Consider the following 23389-nt stretch of genomic DNA (forward strand, 5'->3'; position numbering starts at 1 on the left):
TTTATGTAAAATCAACCACGCCCCCCGAACTTCTCAGCATGCGTTTGCTGTCATATCAACACAAATGGATGTAATAACGTTAACAAATATGAGGGTTTTATATATTTAATCGCGCAAGCTCCGGGCCGCAGCGCATAACCTACTCGAGGCGTCGCGGGCTGATTCCGGCTCGCATGCAGCAGCGCCGGCTGGAACTGGCTCGAGTGTATTTTGCTATCTGGGTGGTTAGGCGTGTATCAGCAAACTGATAACGCCCGAAAAAACCCCTGACCTTAGCGAATAAACAGTGTTCCACCAGGATCATGTATGTCAGAAACTGTAGTTTACTGCTGAACTCATTTTGTCATGGTAAAATAACACAGAAATCGAAAAATAACACTTCAGTCTTCTGCCGAAGCTCAGACGCGCTGCTTTGAGAAACTGTCAATCACAACTGTCAATCACGATGACACGCCCAGCATTAAATTACTGCTAAAAACAAACTGTTTACAAAATTGAAGATCTACACCTATTTCAGCACAATAACCAGTGCCTTAATCGACCAGAACCATCTTTCGGAACATTTTATTGCAAGTGTAATACATTTTTTTTATTTGGGCTCAAGTCTCCTTCATTAACACGGAGGAGGCGGGCTTTATGACTTGTACTGCAGCCAGCCCTCAGGGGGCGATCTAACGGCCGAGACCTTCACTCAAACGCAGGCTTGCGGCACACTTGGCCTCTGGGCATCTTTTTCAATGTGCGCTTGCATTGACAGTTTTGTGCTGGAGCGCCTCCAAGTGCTGTTTACTGTAACTTCAGCAGCTCTGTGCACGTGAAGAAAAAGGCCAATCTGATTGGTGGAGAATGTTTTGAAGCGGCGCGTCAAAACAAAAAAACGAGCATGAGGCGTTTTTTTTTTTTTAAATGACGCTTATGCATCTGGGGTTTTGCACGTTGGTCTGCACGATCACATAGGCGCCCTTTATTTAGTTACGAGGAGTTAAACGTTGAAGGAAAACGCAAGCAAAAAAATGTCTCGGTGTGCACGGGCCTTAAAAGGAAACTTGTCCATGCATTTATGACCAACAGAGTGGATTACTGTAATGGACTCCTCACAGGCTTTACCAAAAAGAAAGTCAGACAGTTGCAGTTCATCCAGAATGCTACTGGATTCTGCCAGGATTCTGACCAGAACCAGAAAATCTGAGCACATCACACATGTCCTCAGGCTCCCAGTTACATTCAGAACAGATTTTAAAGTATTTAGGCTTGTCTACAATTCACTAAATGGCATAGGACCTCCATACATAACAGATATGCTTACTGAATACAAACCTAACAGATCACTCAGATCATTAAGATCAAGCAAATTAATTTCAAGAGTCAAAGCAGGGTGAATCCACCTTCAGCCACCATTAGCCCTACTGCTGGAATCAACTTTCAGAAATGATTAGATGCGCTCCAACATTAGGCACATTCAAATCAAGACTGAAAACACATTTGTTTAGCTATGCCTTTACTAAATGAGCACTGTGCTATGTCTGACAGATCACACTATTATATCTTTCTTTTCCTTTTCCTTCTTTTATAACCTGTTTTAGCACATTGTAATCTGTTTTAAACATTTTTAATTATTTTAATTTTATTTTCTTGCTTCTTTTATTCTTGTTTATGTAAAGCACTTTGAATTATTATTGTGTATGAAAAGTGCTATATAAATAAACTTGCCTTGCCTAATAGCATGCTTACAAATCAAACTGTACTTTGAAGACTCAAAAACGTGAAATTTGTTAACATTTAAACTCATTCTATTGCCATTTTTTAAATGAGACCCTGATTTTAGTTCTTCTCATCACTTAACTGTGAGTACTGATATCTCCAGCAGGTGGCAGTAAATATATATTTATTTGAAGCACAATTATCAACCCCTCCAGCGGTAACTATCAGTTTCCCAGACCATTTTCATCATAATCCTGCACAAATCCCTCAATAGTTTGTACTTCTCTGAAATCACTTCCCCTAAGTGAATTAAATAACCAAAAGTGCATGTACCACAATAGTCCTGCTATTCCCAGCTGAGGTCACAGTTGTGTCTATTAGAGGTCAAACTGTGAGGTTTTATTGATGTTGCCAGGCAGGTGTACACCCTGCTCTTTTATTCCAAATGACCTCCCCAAAACACCCCTCACAACCATGCTCACCCTAACCTATACATTTATCACCCTGCGTGTTTATGCTCAGATCAACGCCCTCACTTCTGTCATGCTCTTATGTAGGCTATTGTGTCCTCACAGTACGCGTGTCTACTTGAACACACGTCCTGGGAGCAGCAGGCCCTTTGTTCTGAGAAGCTCGCCCCTGCCCCGGAGTGACCCGCAGTCTGTGCCTCCGTCCCCCACCTCTCCCACCCCTTTCCTGAATCCGGGAGAAATACAGAGCCAGGGCCATATGGCACTGCCACACCACTGACAGGAACTGTAGACAGCAGAAACAGAAACATGGGCTATAGGCCAGCTTAGGCCATCAAGAACCCAAATACGTGTTTGTGGTTCGCAGCGGTTAGGTTATTTATAGCGCTGTGCGTTGTTGATTCTTCAGCGTGTGTTTACATGGAATCGTACCTGCAGGTGCTTGGCCTAATCAAGAGTACTCAAATGTTTTTGCGTCAAGAGTTCTCTTCAAACGTCAACCGTCGTTTCTGTAAAAGAGCACGGATGAGTCAATGTTTACCATCACGTGCCGCTTCAGTTAAAGAACAGGAAGGCAGTCACAGGAGGAGGCAGACGCTAACCTGCCTCACCTTTGCACTTCGCTTGTTCTGCTCTTTCCATTTGCTCGTGTAGTGCGTCATGTGTGGCGAGAATTTAAAGAGTATTTACAACGGAAGAAAACCGGCGATGCGCTGTCATGCTCTTGCCGAGGAAAATGCATTCTAGAGGCCCTGTTTAAACCTGATGTTAAGAAGCAATTTCATCCATCAGATTACAAGTGGATGATGCTACAGTACATATGAAACATTTTGAGTTAGTCCACTTTTGACCACTTTCAGGGGTAGTTGGAAACGCATTCGTTCAGATTGCTCTGCTCTCTCATGTGGTTGAATGCATTCAAACAGCCACAAAAGACCACTTACTCTCCTTCTACTGATTGTTATGGGATGTGCTGTGAGAAAGCGCACCAAAACAAGGAATTTATTTGCTACATTGCTGCAAAGCACACAGATCGCAGTGGGGATCAAAATTAGTGAACAATTTATGAACACTTGGTCTTTTGCATGAATATTATAAGCTTAATTGTTCAGAATTAATTGTTCAGAACAGTTTTGGCTATAGTAGAACAACAAATTAATTAAAAGGATAGTTCACCCAAAAGTGAAAATTATGTTACTAATTATAGACCCTTGTGTTGTTCCAAATGACCTTCATCCATCTTCAGAACACAAATGAAGATATTTTAGGTGAAATCTGAGAGCTTCTCATTTTCCATTGACTGTAGGGTTTCAGCAAGTCCAGAAAGGCACCAAAAACATCCTAAAAACAGACCTTCAGTGGATCCATCGTAATATTAACAAGCTACAATCTTTGTGAATAAAACAAAAATTACGACTTTATTAAATATCATTTTGTACTCAGTGTCAGTATTGTATGCGTTGATGAGAGTGCTGTGTATTGATGTATACACAATGTAATACACAATTTAATAAGTAATATGATTAATTTTCTTTTTTTTTTTTGGTTTGGAGTTGTATCCCTTTTAAAGTCATGCTCTATTACACCTAGTAGGATAACTACAAATAGTCAAATTACAAATAATAAAATTACAAATAATATAATTTTGATTTCCACTGTACGATAAAATTGTAGCAAGCCCTGCACTCTTGCTTTTTTGCACACTCATAATTACGAATATAATGTAGAAACTGATAAAGTCAGAGCAAACCCAGCAGGCACAGAACATTAGCACGATGTCAGATTGACGTTGTATCCCAATGTCGTGGGTTGTTGCATTTTGTTTGGAAAGAAAAAATTGGGTAAACAATGTCCAACGTCAGACAGACATTGCATTTTGGTTAGTTTTCAACGCAACCTAAAAGCAACAAAATATCAACATCCAATGATGTTACAGCTTGACGCTGTGTGGATGTTACCAATATGACATCTATTAGACGTTGCCATTTCGGACAAATAAATGTTAGTATTTGACGTCAACATGATATGAAGTTTATTTTAAACTAATTTTGAGAGAATCACTTATGATTGACTACGGCTGGTTCCCCATTAGCAAAGCATTATTCACCAATCAGACGATTCTTAACTCACTATAAATGACCAGAGTTTCCAGCCTGATCTTTTGGTTTGAAAATGTACGATTTTAAAAAGGATGCTTGGCACCCAATCCCGCCCCAAAACCCAATTAGATCGTACAAATTCATATAAATTAGCCACTAAATCAAAAAATTATGAATTGCCGTGCAACTGTGTTGGAGTTTCTTACCTCAGTTATCTTTGTCATGAAGAATCCCCCCTTCCACCCCTACTCCTCCTCCCTTTTTCTTGATAGGGTGGCATGGCGGCCAATGGTTAGCACTGTTGCCACACAGCAAGAATATCACTAGTTCAAGTCCTTGCTTGGCCAATAGACGTTTCTGTGCAGTTTACATATTCTCCCTCTGCTCGCCTGGGTTCCCCTGCATTCTCCGATTTCCTTCCACAGTCCAAAGACAAGCGACATAGGTGAATTGACCAAACCAAATTGGTACCATTGATGAGCTCTTAATCAGCAGTAATTTCTCCAGACCTACCTGAGCTCAAATTCACCTCTCACCCTGCAGACGAGGATCTTATAAGCTCAAAGCTGTCTCCCGGTACAGCATGCTAAACGCTTTATATTCAATCATCAGCTACCTGTGAACTCTTAAAGTTGGTTTAAGATATTGGCTTGGCGTTGGATTTTAGTTAATTTCCAAACTTAAAATCAGCAAAATATCAACATCATGTGACTTCATTATTGGACTTCAAAATAGCATTGTCCTGGTGGCCTAAATCTAACTAAATCTGCTGGGAATGTTCCTGACAAAATATGAACACAAAAACCTCAAGCCTAAGGACTAACATCTATTTTCAAAGGATCCACAATGAAGGAAAATCTAAAATTGTAGTTTAAAATCAGTAAAAACCTTGAGAAGATGAAAATGTAGTAATATAGGACATATTTGTTCGGCTGTCAAGTTTGTTTGAAATGTGCCACAAAGTGTTCGGAGACCATAGTTTATGTGGCAGAAAGAAATTATGACTCATTCTGTTTTTGATTACAGGATAGCAGGGCGATAATTTGTTTGTGGCGGCACTGGTCTGAATATGTCTAAACACATAATTGTGTGTCATCTGCAAGACAATCATTGCTGACATCCTCCTTTTACACGTAGGTGCATATTGGTGACAAGTGTATCGCTGAAATTGCCAGAGAAAAGGCTGAAAGTAAACGAGCACTTCTGCGTCTCAATCTGAGAGAGTTATTATATTAATTAACTGTTTTATTTATGGATCGGGAAAAAACATTACTGTTAGAATACTGACAGGGCTGTCAATTTTGACAAGAGCAAAGAAAGCATAAATCTGTGGATGCCAAATTCATGCTTTCAAAATACTTGTTATTGATGCAGTGAGATCTTGATGAAGGTTTTCATTCGGATCTTTCAGACATTGTTTGCTATTACTCGGAGCAATTTCTCAACCGAGGTGAGGAGAATTTCAATTTGTTGCACAGTTGGTTTCCTTAGAGCTCGCAACTGTTGTCTGTCCTCTGATTCCCGGCCCATTTTGGGCTTCAAAGAGAGACAAATGTTGGCTTCTCACTTCAATAATGGTGGTCTTTCACAACAGACACAAAGTCAATGCGGTAAAGAAAAACGGCACATGGCTTAAGGAAAGCCCTGGAGAACAGCACTAGTAAATCTCAAGAAGGCCGATCAATGAGGGGTCTGATTGCATTGGAAATAATGTCCGCTTAATGGTTTGCTGTAAAATATAGCCGCATATCTATTCATCAGAAGTGCGTCACTGAAAAGACATGGCCAGACAGTTTAAACAAAGATCATTTCTGCTTCTGAATACACTGACATTTGTTGAAATCCCTGCTGACAGGAAGGGAAACAAACAAACGTCCACAGGCTACAATTTAAGCGAATAGCCCTCAAACATAAACGGCTAGCTTTTTGATTATATAGTAGGTTAGCCTGACATAAAATGACAAAATGCTATTGTTAATATTATTGTTTGGAATTTGTCAACCTTCGACCAATATTGATAAAAATCAGGATTTATGTAGGATTTAATGTGAAATATTTTCTGTAATATAGAATATCTATAACATTTATTGAGTACGTTTACATGGAGACCATCAATCTGATTTTAATAGGATTTAGACAATATTCTGATTAAGAGTCTACCATGTAAACAATGATTTTTGATTAATTTAATATGATTAAGATCATAATCGAACCAAACAGATTGGATCAAGACATGTGGAGTATGTCGATTTTAGTCGTATTATTGAAGTGCAGTACAGTCATGTAAACACCGCAATCAAACCATTACCAACATGCATTTTGTGAAAGGATATTCCAAACACACACACACACACACACACACACACACACACACACACACACACACACACACACGGATCATGAAAGGAACATTCAAAAAGCACACCTTCAGATTAAGGCAAACAATTAAATTACTCATGTCCATGTAAATGTAGTCACTGAAATTAATGGTATAATGTTTTATACCTTAATATAAGAAAAGAAATATGTACTGTACATACATATTAACCACAAACACATTTAAAAAGATTGTTTTTGCTGCTAGTTTGTACTATTTATTTAAAATAAGCTTAATAAACACAATTCTCGAGGTTGGTTTGGAGCAACTTAATTGTTTTATGTTCATTCATTCATTTTCTTTTCGGCTTAGTCCCTATATTATTCTGGGGTTACCACAGCGGAATGAAAAGTCAACTTATCCAGCATATTTTTTTCGTAGTGGATACCTATCCTGCTGCAACCTATCATTGGGAAACATCCATCCACACTCATTCACATACACTGCGGACAATTTAGCTTACCCAATTCACCTGTACCGCATATCTTTAGACTTGCGGGAAACCGGAGCACCCGGAGGAAACCCATGCAAACAATGGGAGAACATGCAAACTCCACACAGAAACGCCAATTGGCCCAGCCGATGCTCGAACCAGTGACCTTCTTGCTATTAGGTGAACGTGCTACAGTGTATATATATATATATATATATATATATATATATATATATATATATATATATATATACACACACACACACACACACACACACACACACACACACACACACACAGTATAAAGTTATGTTAACTCAAACTGTTTGAGCAAACTGATTGCGGCAAACCATTTAAGTTTTAAAACAAAATGGTTTGAGTGCTGTATTTATTGTGCCACATACAAATATATTGTTTGTGTTGCTATCATTAAACTTGTAAAGCATTAGTAACTTAAACAGCTAAGGTATCAAATCACTATTAGTTCAATTAACTTAAACTTGTCAATTAGCCTAACTTAAATGAAGTCCAAGAACTATATAGCAACTCAAATGGTTTGGTATTCCTTGTAGCATTGGTGTTAACACACACAAAAAATAATTAATTCATTCATAACTCATTTGATAAGAGCTGTAATTGATATAATAGGTTTATGAGTTACCATAACTCTTTTGCATTGAGTCAAAGTAACTTTTTTTTAATTCTAAGTTAACTTGATATACTCAGCCTCATAGGTCCAAACATTGTTACATTTCTTTATGCTGGTCAACACTAAAGAATGTATTTTAAAGAAAGTTAAAAACCCATAGATTTCAGAAATGCAAATACTGTGTAAGTCAATGGTTACAGGTTTTACAACATTCTTAAAAATATCTTCTTTTGTTTTCAACAGATTTGGAACAAGTATAGGGTGAGCAACTGATGAAATAGTTTTCAGTTTTATGTGAAATATGCTTTTAATAATAATATGTGACTACATATAGCATATTTCGAAATATTTTATAATATCTTGATATACTATAAAACTAGCCATATATAGTCATACAAACAATTTTTAAGCATTATTAATAAAAAAAAATACAATATCATTGATTAATTTAACTGTGTCTGCTATATTTGTATTTCTACCTTTGTTATTATAAAACGAAATTAACCTATGAATTTAAGTAAAAACATATAAAATACATTTATATAGAAATAAAGATTTCCCCTATGGCGAAAACCCAGTTTACGTTCAATAGCAGCGACAGTCAGCGACAGCGATGCAAACTGTCGCTTTAAGATTTGTTTGTGAGGCGCGCTCTGGTCTCGCGGACACACTATACTGACGCTCCGCTCCACGCGCTTCATTCCGCAGAGCGCGGACACACTCCAGCGTCTCATTCAAGCGCCTCACACTGAACTGAATGGACGAACAGCTCGTGAACTCACTGTACGACATTCAGCGCTTCAGAGGACGGACAATACGGTCAGATGAGTGACGGAGGGAGTGAACAAACTAGTGAGAGCTCGGAGTCCTGCAGCTCCGCGCGCCTCTCAGCAGACATCACTCACACTTTATCGTAATGCGCGGCTGTGGATTTCTCCAAGAGAGCGGCTGAAGTGCTTTTCAGCTCTCATTTTTATTTCATGAGTTCAAATTGTTTCGCCTGACATGCTCCAATGAGAATATCTTTTGGCTGAAACTATAATCTATTCTTATGCCGTAAAGAAGAGCGCAAGTCTTGTTGGAAGCCGGACAAATGGCTTCTGTTGTCATAGGAACCCTGTTATTGATGCTTTACAACATCTGCAGCTCTTCAGGTGAGTTCAAAGAATGACTTCAATATTGCACTTTGAAAGTAAGTTCAACATTTAAAGGGGTAGTTCACCTAAAAATAAAGTTCTGTCATCATGTTCTTATCCTCAATTTAATTAAAACATATTTTAGTTCCTTACTTTTGATAAACGCACAAACACAAAAAGATATTTTGAAAGACGCTGGTTGCTGATTGACCTCCAGCATTCTTCAAAGTATCTTCTTTTGTGTCCAACAGAAGAAAGAACATCAAAAAGGTTTAAAACCACATGAGGAAGAGTAATGAGGTCATTTTGTTTATTTTTTTTGTGGGGGTGAGCTAACCCTTGAAGTTATACACGTAATATCTGACTGCAACAGACTGCCTGATGGCTTTCACTTAGATAAGTAACTTAGTGGATGTGAATTATTTAATAGGCTACAGTAGATAAAACTATCTATTATTACAGCAGAAAATCATGCATGGTGAGTTACATCAGATCGCATCTAGACAAAACATCAACACAAAAACATTTCTGGAATAGCTTTAAGTTCATTACTACTTTAAAATTTGGTATTTGCAACTATTTGATGATAAAAAAAACTCTTAAATTCAAATAAAAATGACAGAGGCCTCTGTGTCAAGTTAAATAAATGAAAACAGAGATGTTTTTGTAACGTAATTAAGTGAAGCATGAGACAAACTTTCTTTTGAAAGATTAAAAAGTCACTCTGGATACAGCAGAAGACAGCTGTGCTATAAAATATTCATGTTCAGGCACTCATCAAAGCATATTACAAGGAAGTCTATTGTGTTTGATTTCTTCATTTGTTCGCTAATGATACCAAACAAGTACAGGAGTGCAAATTCGCATTTCGTGCTGTGAATGAAAGGCATTTCTTCTAGAAATGCAGTTTCTTTTTCCCTTGGCTTATTTGATTGTTTTTCAACCCTACACACAGACTCTGAAATCAATAGTTTATTCGAAATCGAAAATTCTGTCATCATTTACTGTTAGAGTTACTTCTTTTAATCTTCCTTGAGTCTTCATTTGATGCAAAAGTTGATATTTTGAAAAAGATTAAAAACCGGTAACCATTGACATATATATATATATATATATACATATATATATATATATATATATATATATATATATATATATATATATATATATATATATATATATATATATATGTGTGTGTGTGTGTGTGTGTGTTTGTGTGTGTGTGTGTGTTATTTATTTTTTCTAAATATCTTTGTGTTAAACAGAAGAAAGAAACTTATAATTGTTTGGAACTATTTCAGGTTGAGTAACTGGTTAGTAATTTTTAATTTTACAGTGAACTTTCCATTTCAATCTGAATTTAAACGGATAGTTCACCTCACCAAAAAATTCTGCCGTCATTTACTCATTATTGACTAGTTTCAAACCAGTTTGAGGATCTTACTTGTGTTGCACAAAATAAGATATTTTGAAGAATTTGGGAAACCTGTAAACATTGATTTCCACAGTATTTGTTTTTCCAACTATGAAAGTCAATGGTTACAGGTTTTCAGCATTTTTCAAAATGTCTACCTTTGAGTAAACTGAGGGTGAGTAAATAGTGAGTAATTTTTATTTTTGCGTGAACACAGCATCAATGAAAACAAATTAAACAACATTTAACAATTCACATTTTACATTCACAAAATCTATTTGAGATCTAATTGTGAAAATATTCTTCACATTATCAAAAACAATGTCCTTGTACAACTCTTTGCTTATTTTAGAGTGTAAATATTTCTACAATAAGCGCTTCCATGATCATACACACCCTGCAGTATGTTTACTGTGTTTGATTGCGGTGAAATGACCTGTAAGAGACTGACCTAATGCGTTTGGCAGGTGCAAAGAGGGATGCCGCTGCTGTATCATCAGTCTGCAGGGCGGCATGATGTGTCCCCCTGCTGAGGCCAGCTTAATGGCCTTCTGCATTAAAGGAGACAGCGGCTGCTGTACACGGCGAGCTTTAGAAATAGACTTTATGAGTTATGCATCTGTCTTCCCATTGTGGGGGTGCCCAAGCTGAAAGGGTGCTTAAAATAGAACAACGCTTGTATTAATATGCAGCAGGTTTATCGATTCGACTGTCAGCTGTGAATATGAAAGGCATTATGTGCTGTACGCTTTGAGAAAGTTCGAGAGTTAAAACATACTGTATAATGTGAGAGATGATAGATAATGCCAGATAATAGCAGACTTTGTAGTGCCGTTGCTAAGAGACATCTGTACCACACAAGGATGGATTCACAAATTGTTTTCAAAGGTGCCCTTAGTATTAGTTTCACCAAACATGAAGTAGCTAAAAGATTAAACATTTTTTTTTTTTTTTTTTTTTAAGTAATCAAATGCATTGTTCATAATATGCAGTACTTGGATTAACCGCAGCTCTACAGATGATTGTTTTATGACACAATTGATCACATCAATTGATAGCATCACATCAGCTTAATTTCTCTTAAGACCAATGAGTTATTCAGCTTCATGTTTTTCATTTAGCAAATAAATGATTGAGGTTCCATTTCTGTAAGTGAATGTGCTTGTTCCTTAAATAGTAGACATGTGGGTGTGTTTGTGTTTGTATTTATTAGCGGAGAAAACGGCAGACTGCAAAATCTCCCACTGGTGTCATTAATGTAAAGTCTGCAGCTTAGAACAGACATAATGAATGTAAGATCCATCCGACCATCCATCTGTTTGTCGGTTCATCCATCCATCCATCCATCCATCCATCCATCCATACAATACATCCATCTATTTATCTATTGGCATATCTATTGGTATAATTAATTAATCTTTTTACCCATCTATCCATTGGTCCATCCATTTATCCATCCATTCAACCATCTTATTCTTTTAAGCCCTCCATCCATCCATCCATCCATCCATCCATCCATCTGTCCGATTAACTATCTTTTCATATGTTTGTCCAACTGTCTTTCCATCTATACGTTCATTATTTACCCATTCCTCCATCAATCCATCTTTACCTACACTGTAAAAAGTGAACACTTAAAGAAATAACTTCAACTTTGACAAACTTTATTTCTGACAGTTTTCAGTTATAGATTCATTTAGTTATTTTAGGTGCAACAAGTTTTAGTAATTTATTTAAGAAAACAAGAAAGGAACAGTACATACAGTACAAACATTCAATATAATATTTTAAATATAATAATTCATTCATTCATTCATTCATTTTCTTTTCGGCTTAGTCCCTATCTGGGGTCGCCACAGCGGAATGAACCGGCAACTTATCGAGCACATTTTTACGCAGCGGATGCCTTTCCAGCCGTAACCCATCTCTGGGAAACATCCACACACACTCATTCACACACACACTCATACACTATGGGCAATTTAGCCTACCCAATTCACCTGTACCGCATGTCTTTGAACTGTGGGGGAAACCGAAGCACCCGGAGAAAAACCCACACGAACGCAGGGAGAACATGCAAACTCCACACAGAAATGCCAGCCGAGGCTCGAACCAGCGATCCAGCGACCTTCTTGCTGTGAGGCGACAGAACTACCTATTGTGTCGCCCCGTAATATAATAATATTAGTAAAAATACCTTTATTACAGTACTAATAATTTCCTTCTTATGTTAATATAATAATACTTAAATGTTTTGTGGCAAGTACAAGTATTCCTCACTATTAATAGTGAACAATACTTATACCTGCCATAAAATAAATTACTAAAACTTGTTACACCTAAAATAACTAACTTAATTTATTACTGAAAACTGTTCTAAATTAATATTGTCAAACTTAATTCATTTAATTGGAACAAGTCAAAGTAATTTGTAATTTGATTAAGTTTTCACTTTTTACGGCCTATCTATCTATCTGTCTATATATCTATCTGTCTGTCTGTCTGTCTGTCTTTCTATTTGTCTGTCCATCCGTCCGTCTATCTATATTTACACATCTATCTGTCTGTCCATACAGTACATCCATCTATTTATCTGTGTAATTTACTCTCCATTCATATATTTATCCAACTGTCCTATCTATTCACCCCACCATCTATCCATTCATTTATTTACCCATTCTTCCATCAATCCATCTATCCTTCTATTCATCTATTAGTCTCTATCTGTTTATCCTTCCGTTCGTCCATCCATCTGTCCGCTCATCCATCCATCCATCTATCTATCCATCCATTCTATCCATCTGAACATTTTGTCAATCCATTCAGTACATCAATCTGTTCATATATTGGCTAATAATTTATTGTTCTTTTTATCCATTGGTTCATTCATCCATCCATCCATCCATCCATCTATTTATCTATTGATCTATTCATTAATTTATCATCTTTTTACCCATCTATCCATTCGTCTGTCCATCTATTCATCAAACCATCCATTTTCCTAACCCATTTGTCAGTCTGTCCATCCATCCATCCATCCATCCATCCATCCATCCATCCATCCATCCATCCATCCATCCATCCATCCATCCATCCATCCATCCATCCATCCATCCATCCATCCATCCATCCATCCATCCATCCATCCATCCATCCATCCATCCATCCATCCATCCATCCATCCATCCATCCATCCATCCATCTATCTATCTATCTATCTATCTATCTATCTATCTATCTATCTATCTATCTATCTATCTATCTATCTATCTATCTATCTATCTATCCATGAACTTAGAATTCATTTAATTTATTTGATAGGTCAATCCATCTATCCATCCTTTCATCTATTTATCTCTATTCATTCATTCATTCATTAATTCATTCATTCATTCATTCATTCATTCATTCATTCATTCATCTTTCCGTCCATCCATCTGTCCACCCATCCATCTATTCATCATCCGTTTACTTGTTCATCTATCCTTTATCCATTTACACTATCCTTTTGTCCATCCCTCCATCCATCCATCTAGTTGTCCATGCATGTACTCTGTGTTTTTATTTTTATTTTTTTCACAGACAGCTCCAGACTGCAAAACCTCTAGTAACTGTTATTAATGTAAGAGGTCTGAAGCTTAGACCTGACGTAACAAATGCTGTTCGGTTTGTGTTACTTCGCAGTTTCAGTCACGTTAGGGCAAATGGCCAACTACGAGAGGTTGAACGGGGTTGACAGAGATAATGGCTTTTCTGAAATGATGACAAATGGCCTGAGATGGATCACCCAGCGGAGATGTAAGCTGTCACAGTTAGCCGATAAGAACAGTTTTTGTGGTGCTGTGAAAAGCTCTGTGCCTGGCGTAATAATGTGCCTAGGATTCGTACCAGCACATTCTTTCATGAACTTCTGTTTGTTTTGTTCTTTGAACATTGTTCACTCGTATGCACCCATTAGTAATGTCCATTGCGAAAAGCATTAGATCATCACTGATCCCGGGGAGCCAGGTTGATGATCATGTTATTTGAATATGTTTGAAGCAAACAGCTTTGAAAATTCGTCTGGGCATGAGGTCCCCGGTCCCTGTTTTTCATAACATATTAGCATTAGTGATGGTACATTTAAGCCCTAAGGAAAAAGAGGGTGAAGCATGCATGTCTAATATTTGTAAATATTAATTACTGTAATGCGTTACATAACAACATAGCTTGTAGCAACTGGCTAAATATAACTTACGTCAACACTGTTCCAGAAAACATGCTAACCTAACATTGGTCTATCTATCCATCTATTTATCCATCCGTCCGTCCATCCATCCAACTAATAATCCAAAGGTCTATTTTCAAAGTTTGTATAAAACATATTGAACCAAAAAGGCTTTTGTTAATAAAAAATAATTTGATTAATATCTTACATTAAAAAATAAATTACTCATCTTGTGTTCAGTTTGGACTGGCTCACACAACTGTGCTCTTCAACAATTTCTGCACTGCTCTGTCATGAGCCGTTACTGTGACCCCTGTATTAGCTGATGCTGAATATTCATTTACCAGCATATTACATTTCTTTTCTCCCAGCTCAGTTCTACTCCGACATGTGGGCTGCCCAGCATTGAAAAAATGACGTTGCAATATTATTTTTTTCTGCTGCTGTATATACATTCACTGGCCACTTTATTAGGTACATATGTCCAACTGCTCATTAACATACATTTCTAATTAGCCAATCAAATGGCAGCAACTCAATGCATTTAAGCATGTAGACATGGTCACGATGATTTGCTGCAGTTCACACCAAGCATCAGAATGGGGAAGAAAGGTGATTTAAGTGACTTTGGATGTGGCATGGTGGTTGGTGCCAGATGATCTGAGTATTTCAGAAACTCAGTGAGCAGCAGTTCTGTGGGTACAAATGCCTTGTTCATGCCAGAGGTCAGAGGAGAATGGCCAGACTGGTTCCAGCTGATAGAAAGGCAACAGTAACTCAAATATCCACTCGTTACAACCGAAGTGGGCAGAAGAGCATCTTTGAAGGCAAAACACGATTAACCTTGAGGCAGATAGGCTACAGCAGCAGAAGACCATAATGGGTTCCACTCCTGTCAGCTAAGAACAGAAAACTGAGGCTACAATTTGCACAGGCTCACCAAAATTGGACAATAGAAGATTGGAAAAGCGTTGCCTGGTCTGATGAGTCTCGAATTCTGCTGCGACATTTGAATGGTAGGGTCAGAATTTGGCATCAACAACATAAAAACATGGATCCTGCCTTGTATCAATGGTTCAGGCTGGTGGTGGTGGTGTAATGGTGTGAGGGATATTTTCTTGGCACACTTTGGATTCATTTGTACCAATTGAACATTGTGTCAACACCACAGCTTACCTAAGTATTGTTGTTGAACAAGTCCATCCCTTTAAGACCACAGTGTACCCAACTTCTGATGGCTCCTTCCAGCAGGATAACACGTTATGTCATAATGCGCGAAACATCTCAGACTGGTTTCTTGAACATGAAACCACTGTACTCAAATGGCCTCCACGGTCACCAGTTCTCAATTCAATAGAGCACCTTTGGGATGTGGTGGAATAGAGCACCTTGGGATATGGACCCAAACCTCTGAGGAATATTTCCTGTACCTTGTTGAATCTATGCCACAAAGGATTAAGGCAGTTCTGAAGGGGGTCCAACCCGGTACTAGTAAGGTGTACCTAATAATGTGACTGTTAAACGTATATAGAGTAGTGAAAATTATTTCACTAGATGACTTCATTATTTTATTATGACTTGATTGGGATGTTTTCTAGGGGAGTGTATCTTCATAAAACATAATGAGCATATGACTAGAATAGATAAATATAATAGAGCAAAGATAAAAATGAAATGAACAGTGCTTTATGGTTTTTCTGGAGTGGAGGCGGGAAGTCTACCAGTATTTTATTAAGAATCAAATATAAAATAAAATTGTACAGTCTTCATTGTGTTAATACAGATTAATCTCGAAATTGCAGATCTTGTAATGTAACTATTACATATTTGCACATTGCAATATTTAAGCTTAAGTGATAAAGTATATTGTGCAGTTCTGTGTCAGAGTAACCATGTTTTTACATTCAGGAATATGTTGTGAGGGCATGCACGTAATAAAACACATCCAGAAACCCAGTTTTCCCACCAGTCAGGGACTCACTGACAGAATCTGTGCAAATTAGCATCTCACTTCTATTTCTCCTGTGATTTTTGTGCGTAAATATTTAACACCGGTATGTGTGACTGTATGGCAGAACCTTCATCCAGTCCTTTTCTCAGTTGATTGCAATTATGTCGTGGGACTAATTTGGTTCACATATGTAACCTGCTTTCCCGTAAGATGTGAACCTATTAATGTAGCCTTATACCTCTCGTTCGCACTTTCCAAAAGAAGCTGTGACTGTGCATGCCGTGAAATCACTGATAGATAATTATCCTTTCAAATCTGCGCAGCTTTTCATGTGTGATGGGACTGAAAGCACAGGCTTTTCTCCTCTCCTTTCATTCTCTCACAAGGACCAATTAGCTTGCCATAACTTTAAAAACGATGATGCCTCTGAGTAGTGGGGAGTTGTAATCTTGACTGTTGTAAACGGTTGGAAACATGCTGTAATATGCAGTGGGAGCCTGATGAACTACTTAGGTGTTCATGACCAAGTTTTTATGAAAGTCATTAGTAACTACACTGGAATTAGTATTAAAAAGAAAACATCTTATCCCATCTAAGGCCTGTTGTCTTCCACTAGAGTGCTTTCAAACAAATTAAGCTTTTATCTGTCATTCCAGGGGTGCTATTATTCGATGCTAGCACACGCACACACACACATGTCAAGCATAGAAATTTTCTGTCCTTTTAGCATCAGTTAAAGCCCAACACATGGCCATTGCTGTGCCTTGTACTGTAAGTATTTCACCTCTTAAAAGCTCCAGCGGACAAAGAAGAAGCCCTCTCTGTTAGTTCTGTAGCTCTGGATGGAGCAGAATTCAGCACTAATGGGCAGTGAGGTTTGGAGCCGCATTCAACAGCCGTAGCCATGCTAGACTCAGCCTTCATGTCAGCTTCTTTTAACTCCGCGCTGATTTCGTCTGGCTTTCCGGGCTGAAAGCTTAATAGGTGCTGAGTCATCAGCCTTTGAGAGGTTCATCCCCAGCTCCGTTTCCCCGCTGGCCATTAGAAGGCATTCGCCCCTCGATCCTGCTTTTGACGGATGCCGCTAAACACTGTAGTTGTGTTGTTGAATGCTGCACCCCAGGCACTCGGTTTTGTCAAGTTTTTAATACAGAAATTTTTGTTAATTTAATTTGTCGCTAGTTTAAGGCAGTTTGTTTATTATCTTTGTTTGCTGATTAAAATAGGGGAAACCATCTAAAACACAGTGGGACAATATTTAGAGAATTAACAGCTAAATACTACAAACTAAAACTGCATTAGGCAAGCATTTAGCTAATGCACTACTTGTGTTCAAGGTAAGAAATCTGATGTAGCTAAGGGTAATTACATAAATTTGTGCATAGATTTCCAGCAAAAAGGGATATCTAACCCTCAAATTAAAGGTAAAGACTTGTTCCATATGTAAATTGAACCAACAACCTTTTGATTACTAGCCCTGGCTAGATACTATAGATAGATAGAGAGATAGAGAGATAGATAGATAGATAGATAGATAGATAGATAGATAGATAGATAGATAGATAGATAGATAGATAGATAGATAGATAGATAGATAGATAGATAGATAGATAGATAGATAGATAGATAGATAGATAGATAGATAGATAGATAGATAGATTATAATTGTGATTATCATCAGTTATCCTCATTATCTGGTGACACTGAAGCGTGAAATAATGGTTGATGAACATTCAGCTTTGCTGTTACAAGTATAAATTGCATTAAACATGTACATAAACACAATCAAGTCCCACGAGCCTGTTTGCACACAAGTCCCTATCGGCATATAAAAACAAGCACACACACGCACTCGGACTTTTCATTGGTATAATTATTTTGATACTTGATAGACTGTATGTTCTATCCCTCTACCCCAGTGGTTCACAATTCCAGTCCTCTCCATCACCCCTGCTTCTCCCCGGCCCGGACATTTTATATGTCTTCCTTATTTAACACACCTGATTCAAAACATTAACTTGTTAACAAAGAGATCCATCAACTGATCCATAATAAAGACATACAAAATGTGCAGGGCAGGTGGGGGAGTAAGAGGTTTGCGGGGCAGAGGACCGGAAGACTGGACAACCCTCTCAGGAAACATTTAGCATTTTAAAATTTTCAAAATAGCTTTTTCTGTGTAATTTATGAGCGTTTTTTTAAAGTTTTATATATTTTTTGGTTCTCACAATGTCAGAAAAAAAAAAAAAAAAAAATATATATATATATATATATATATATATATATATATATATATATATATATATATATATATATATAATTATACCCTCACTCTCAACTGCCAGTTCAAATAATTTTATTTAATTTTATTTTTAATTTTATTTTTGAAGTGATCTGCCTGATGTTGCTTTTTAACCTTCACTGTTGATTTCCCCAGGGTCCCGTCCACGTTTGGAGGATTCTCCCCCCAGGATAGTGGAGGATCCCTCTGATCTGATCGTGTCAAAGGGTGAGCCGGCCACTCTGAACTGCAAGGCGGAGGGTCGACCCGCTCCCACTGTGCAGTGGTATAAAGATGGCGAGCACGTTGAAACTGATAAAGACGACCCTCGCTCTCACCGCATGCTGCTGCCCAGCGGCTCACTATTCTTCCTGCGCATCGTTCACGGACGCCGGAGCAAACCTGACGAGGGTGTTTACACTTGTGTTGCCCGCAATTACCTCGGAGAGGCAGTTAGCCGGAACGCCTCACTGGAAGTAGCCAGTAAGTACTTTCTTGCACCTGGTTTTGTGATTGGGGCTGGAGCATAGCTGTGCTGAAATAGAAGTAATCTATCCCTCTCAGACATGGCCTGAGGTTTTGTTTGTGGAGTTCTTTGTGGCAGGCTGCTGGTGAATTTTTGCCTGGTGTGACAGTGTGTCCTCCTGCTGTGTGACTGTGCTTTGGGCCTTTGGCTCAGCCCTAATCCAGCTCGCTGGCACCAGAATGATGCCATATCTAGCTTCTCCGCCAGAAGAAACTGGATTAGCAAAGTTTGTTGATTAGAATTGGAATGCGACTAATTAGAATCCCTAAAGTTTGCTCATTTAATACACAAAGCAATAAAGTGCCGGTGCCTGTTTTCACAGGACCATCTCATTTCCTGTTAAACCCATAGTATACTTTGGAATTTATCTGTGTATACATATGCGTATAGTGCTTATGCAGCAAAATTTGTCACCAGCACAGTGTGTGTGCGTGGAGCCCAATTTTTTTTACCATGAATGCAAGCTATACGTACATATTTTTCAATAAAGGATGCATTTGTCTAGTTGCTAGATTACAAAAAACAATGAAAGCAAACACAATGGACAAAGCAATTTTATTTTAAAACCTTAGCTGCAAAAAAAATGAAGAATTTACAAACTGCGGATTGCTTGCTTTTGTCATGTTAGCTCACATGGTATTGTCTTGCAGTTGTGATTCAGAACATTTGTGTATGAATCCTGTGAACCACATTTGCTTTTGTTAATACTTAAATATAGATTATGGTTATGCGTAAATTAAACTTATGGCAAACAACTATCATGCCAGTAAACACACCCAGACAGAGGCGCAACTACACATTTACTGAGGGGTATGCGGGTTCAAATTTTGTGTGATCCCTCTTATTTTGGCAAACTAATAATTAAATTAATTAATTAATAATAAATGAAGACAAATTTTCAGATTAACCTTATAACTTTTGACATTATGTATGATTTGACAGTTTATTTTGATAAAAATAAAAACAAATCTAAACAGTTACATCTACATGAACACTTTCGGCTGTGTGACTGCATGTTATTGTGTTAAATGATTTTGAATTAAACAATAACAATGTTATATTTTTATAAAATGCAAAATAATTTTTTTTAACAAAACATATTTATTTATTTTTATTATTTAAAACTTTTAATAAGGGTAATTTTAAAAATAGTTTTGGCACAATGGCGCCCCCCCCCATGTGTGGCGCCCCTAAGCGCCGCATATACTGCATACCCCCTTTTTGCGCCACTGCACCCAGAACCATTTATTTCAGATTTTGCTACAATGTGACAAGAACCTTTTGAATTTCCAATGAGCCTGAGTTGAAGAAACAAGTAGAAAGACATGTTAATAGTTTATAATTTCATTCATTCATCCATTTTCTTTTCAGCTTAGTCCCTTTATTAATCAGGGGTCGCCACAGCAGAATTAACCGCCAACTTATCCAACACATGTTTTACACAGTATAAGATTACCCTTCCAGCTCAACATATCACTTTGAAACACCCACACACTCTTGCACTCACTCACATACACTACGGCAAATTTAGCTTATTCAAATCACCTATGGAGCATGTCTTTGGACTGTGGGGGAAACCTGGAGCACCCGAAGGAAACCCACGCATCCAAGGGAAGAACATGCAAACTCTACACAGAAATGCCAACTGACACAGCCGAGGCCGAACCAGCGACCTTCTTGCTGTGATGCTTAATTCACACGGGGCTTCAGCGTCAATGCTTGACAGAGGGTGTGTCTAAAGTCGGGGCTAACACGATCATCATAGCAGCGTCAGCTAATGAGATTGGTCAGCAATCTGCTACTGTCAGAGCTAGTGTATTTGCATACAGCGATCTGATTGGCTGACGCTTACGTTGGCGCTTGAATAGTTGAGAGAGTCCAAACTTCTACAGCGAGCAACGCCACTTAAGCAACGTCGACTGATCCACAATGCAGTTCCGCAATGCCTGACGTCACCCATTCAAGTGAATGGGAAGCGCTGACGCCCAATGTGAATGTGACGTGAAGCATTTGTTCTACCCACTGCGCCACCGTGCTGCCCCAGTTTAGAACTTTTAGAGATAAAAAGTGCAGACAATAGACAATAATAAATCCTTCTGGTTGATGAATATGCTAATTCACAATAGTAGCATGCAAGAAACATAAACAGCATGCTAATTTATGCAAGAAACATGTTAATTCATACTAGAAACATGCTAACAACATGTTAATTTGATTTGCAAAAAGACTGCAAAAACATGCATAAATCTGAAGTGTACACTGTTCAAAGTACAGTACAAACCGTAAAAGTAATTTAAAAATGTTTACTCTAATTTACTGTATTTGATTAATGTATAGCGTTAACACACCAGTGTTTTGAAGCACTAACATCTACACATCATTTCTTTTGTTACACAGGCATACATGTTAACACAGACATGTTAACACAACCATAAATACACACTACCTGACAAAAGTCTTGTCGTTGATCCCAGAGCAAAAAATAATAACTTGATACTTTGATTTAGTTGATACTTTGGAAAAGTGGCAGAAGGTAGATTTTTCTGATGAATCATCTGTTGAACTGTATCCTAATCATCACAAATACTGCTGAAGGAACCAGCATAGACCCAAGATTCTCACAGTCATCAGTCAAGTTTGGTGAAGGAAAAAATCATGGTAGTATGGGGGCATGTGAGAGATCTGCAGAACGGATGGCAACATCAACAGCACGAGGAATCAAGACATTTGTGCTGCCCATTACATTACTAACAACAGGAGAGAGCAAATTCTTCAGTTGGATAGCACTCCTTCTCATACTTCAGCCTAAGATAAAGGAGAAGGCATTGAAGATGAATATCTTGAAGAACTCTGGGAGTCCTGCAGGAACGCTATCTTTGTTATTCTAGATCACGTTTTCAAGTTATTTGAGTCATTGCAGAAATGTATGGATGCATAAAAGAACAATTATCATGCAGGGACCTCTGGGAAAGTCAATTTATGGTTATTCACTATATATATTAAAGAAACTTCCTTACCAGGTTACGGATTTCTTCTGAACCATTTTCCAGTTTGTTTTTTACCCTTGAAATCACTATAATTTATTACAGTGCAATTTTTTTAACTTTATGCAAACTGCATCTTTTACACTACAAAACTTACACTTCTTGAAGCTCTGTCTATATATAGGGACACGTTCTATTCATAAATATAGATTTGACGATGAACTGATATAAACGGCAGAGGGTCAATGTCATATCGAGCCCTCTTTAATGCACCTATGCCGTCTCACCGAAAGAAATGATTAAAGTGTTTCGCCGTTCGAAATGGAATGAGATCTTAAAAATAGACATCCTTAACTGCCGAGGGAGAGTCGAGCCCTTAGAGCCATTACAGACTTTTGCTTACTGTCCCAGAGGACGCCGAGTAGCGGTGCATGCTGTGTGAAAATGATTTGCAATCATGCACTCGGTGGTAGATCTCATCCTGAAGTCTGCATACTTACACTCCCAAATAGCTGCTCATATTTTTGTCCACCGTATAAATACCTGGAAGGGGAATACCAGCAGACTGCAGCGCAATGTTTTTAAGACCCAAATCTCATTATATCCCACTATTCATTCTAAAACCAAATTGTATTTAGGATTTTTTTTGAATTATTTCCAAACACAAGATTTGCTCAATGATTTTACGTGGCCTTTAAATCCAAGGCATATTAAGTCATTATTATTATTTACCATATAAATGCCTGGAAGGGGAATACCAGCAGACTGTACTGTTAGACTTTGCCTCAATTTTACAGTTATTTACCACAAAATTCCCCAGTAAAATACCACACACAATCTTTACAGTGCAATACTGTAATATGCACTACATTGTGGATCATTTTAAAACGTTTACAGTAACTTACTGCATATTAGGAATTTGCTGTATTCTACTGTAATCAAAAAGTTCTGTTACTGTAGTTAAAGACAAAAATGAGAAAAAAGCATTCAATTCAGAAGTAAACAGTAAAGATAAAAGTATTGCACTGCTACTGCTCGTGTAAAATATAAATAAATTACAGTAAATCTACTGTAAAACTGGTCATACTGTAAAATTAAAATGTGTAAAGGGCATTTTACCATAAAAAGCTTTTTTTTACGGTGAAAAAATGTAATTGCGGT

General features: G+C 37.7%; 1 protein-coding gene across 3 annotated transcripts in view; it reads left to right on the forward strand.

The window, feature by feature from the left end:
- Window positions 1-23389, forward strand: part of zgc:77784 — a 151412-nt gene that overhangs the window by 14024 nt on the left and 113999 nt on the right. For 2 of the 3 annotated variants that reach the window (XM_087282642.1, XM_087282641.1), the window contains one exon: window positions 18875-19201. In XM_087282642.1, the coding sequence (XP_087138768.1) occupies window positions 18875-19201 (327 nt within the window). 3 annotated transcript variants of the gene reach the window in all.

Source organism: Danio rerio, chromosome 15 (assembly GCF_052040795.2).
Source record: "Danio rerio strain M-AB ecotype USA chromosome 15, GRCz13ab, whole genome shotgun sequence".
Taxonomy (NCBI): domain Eukaryota; kingdom Metazoa; phylum Chordata; class Actinopteri; order Cypriniformes; family Danionidae; genus Danio; species Danio rerio.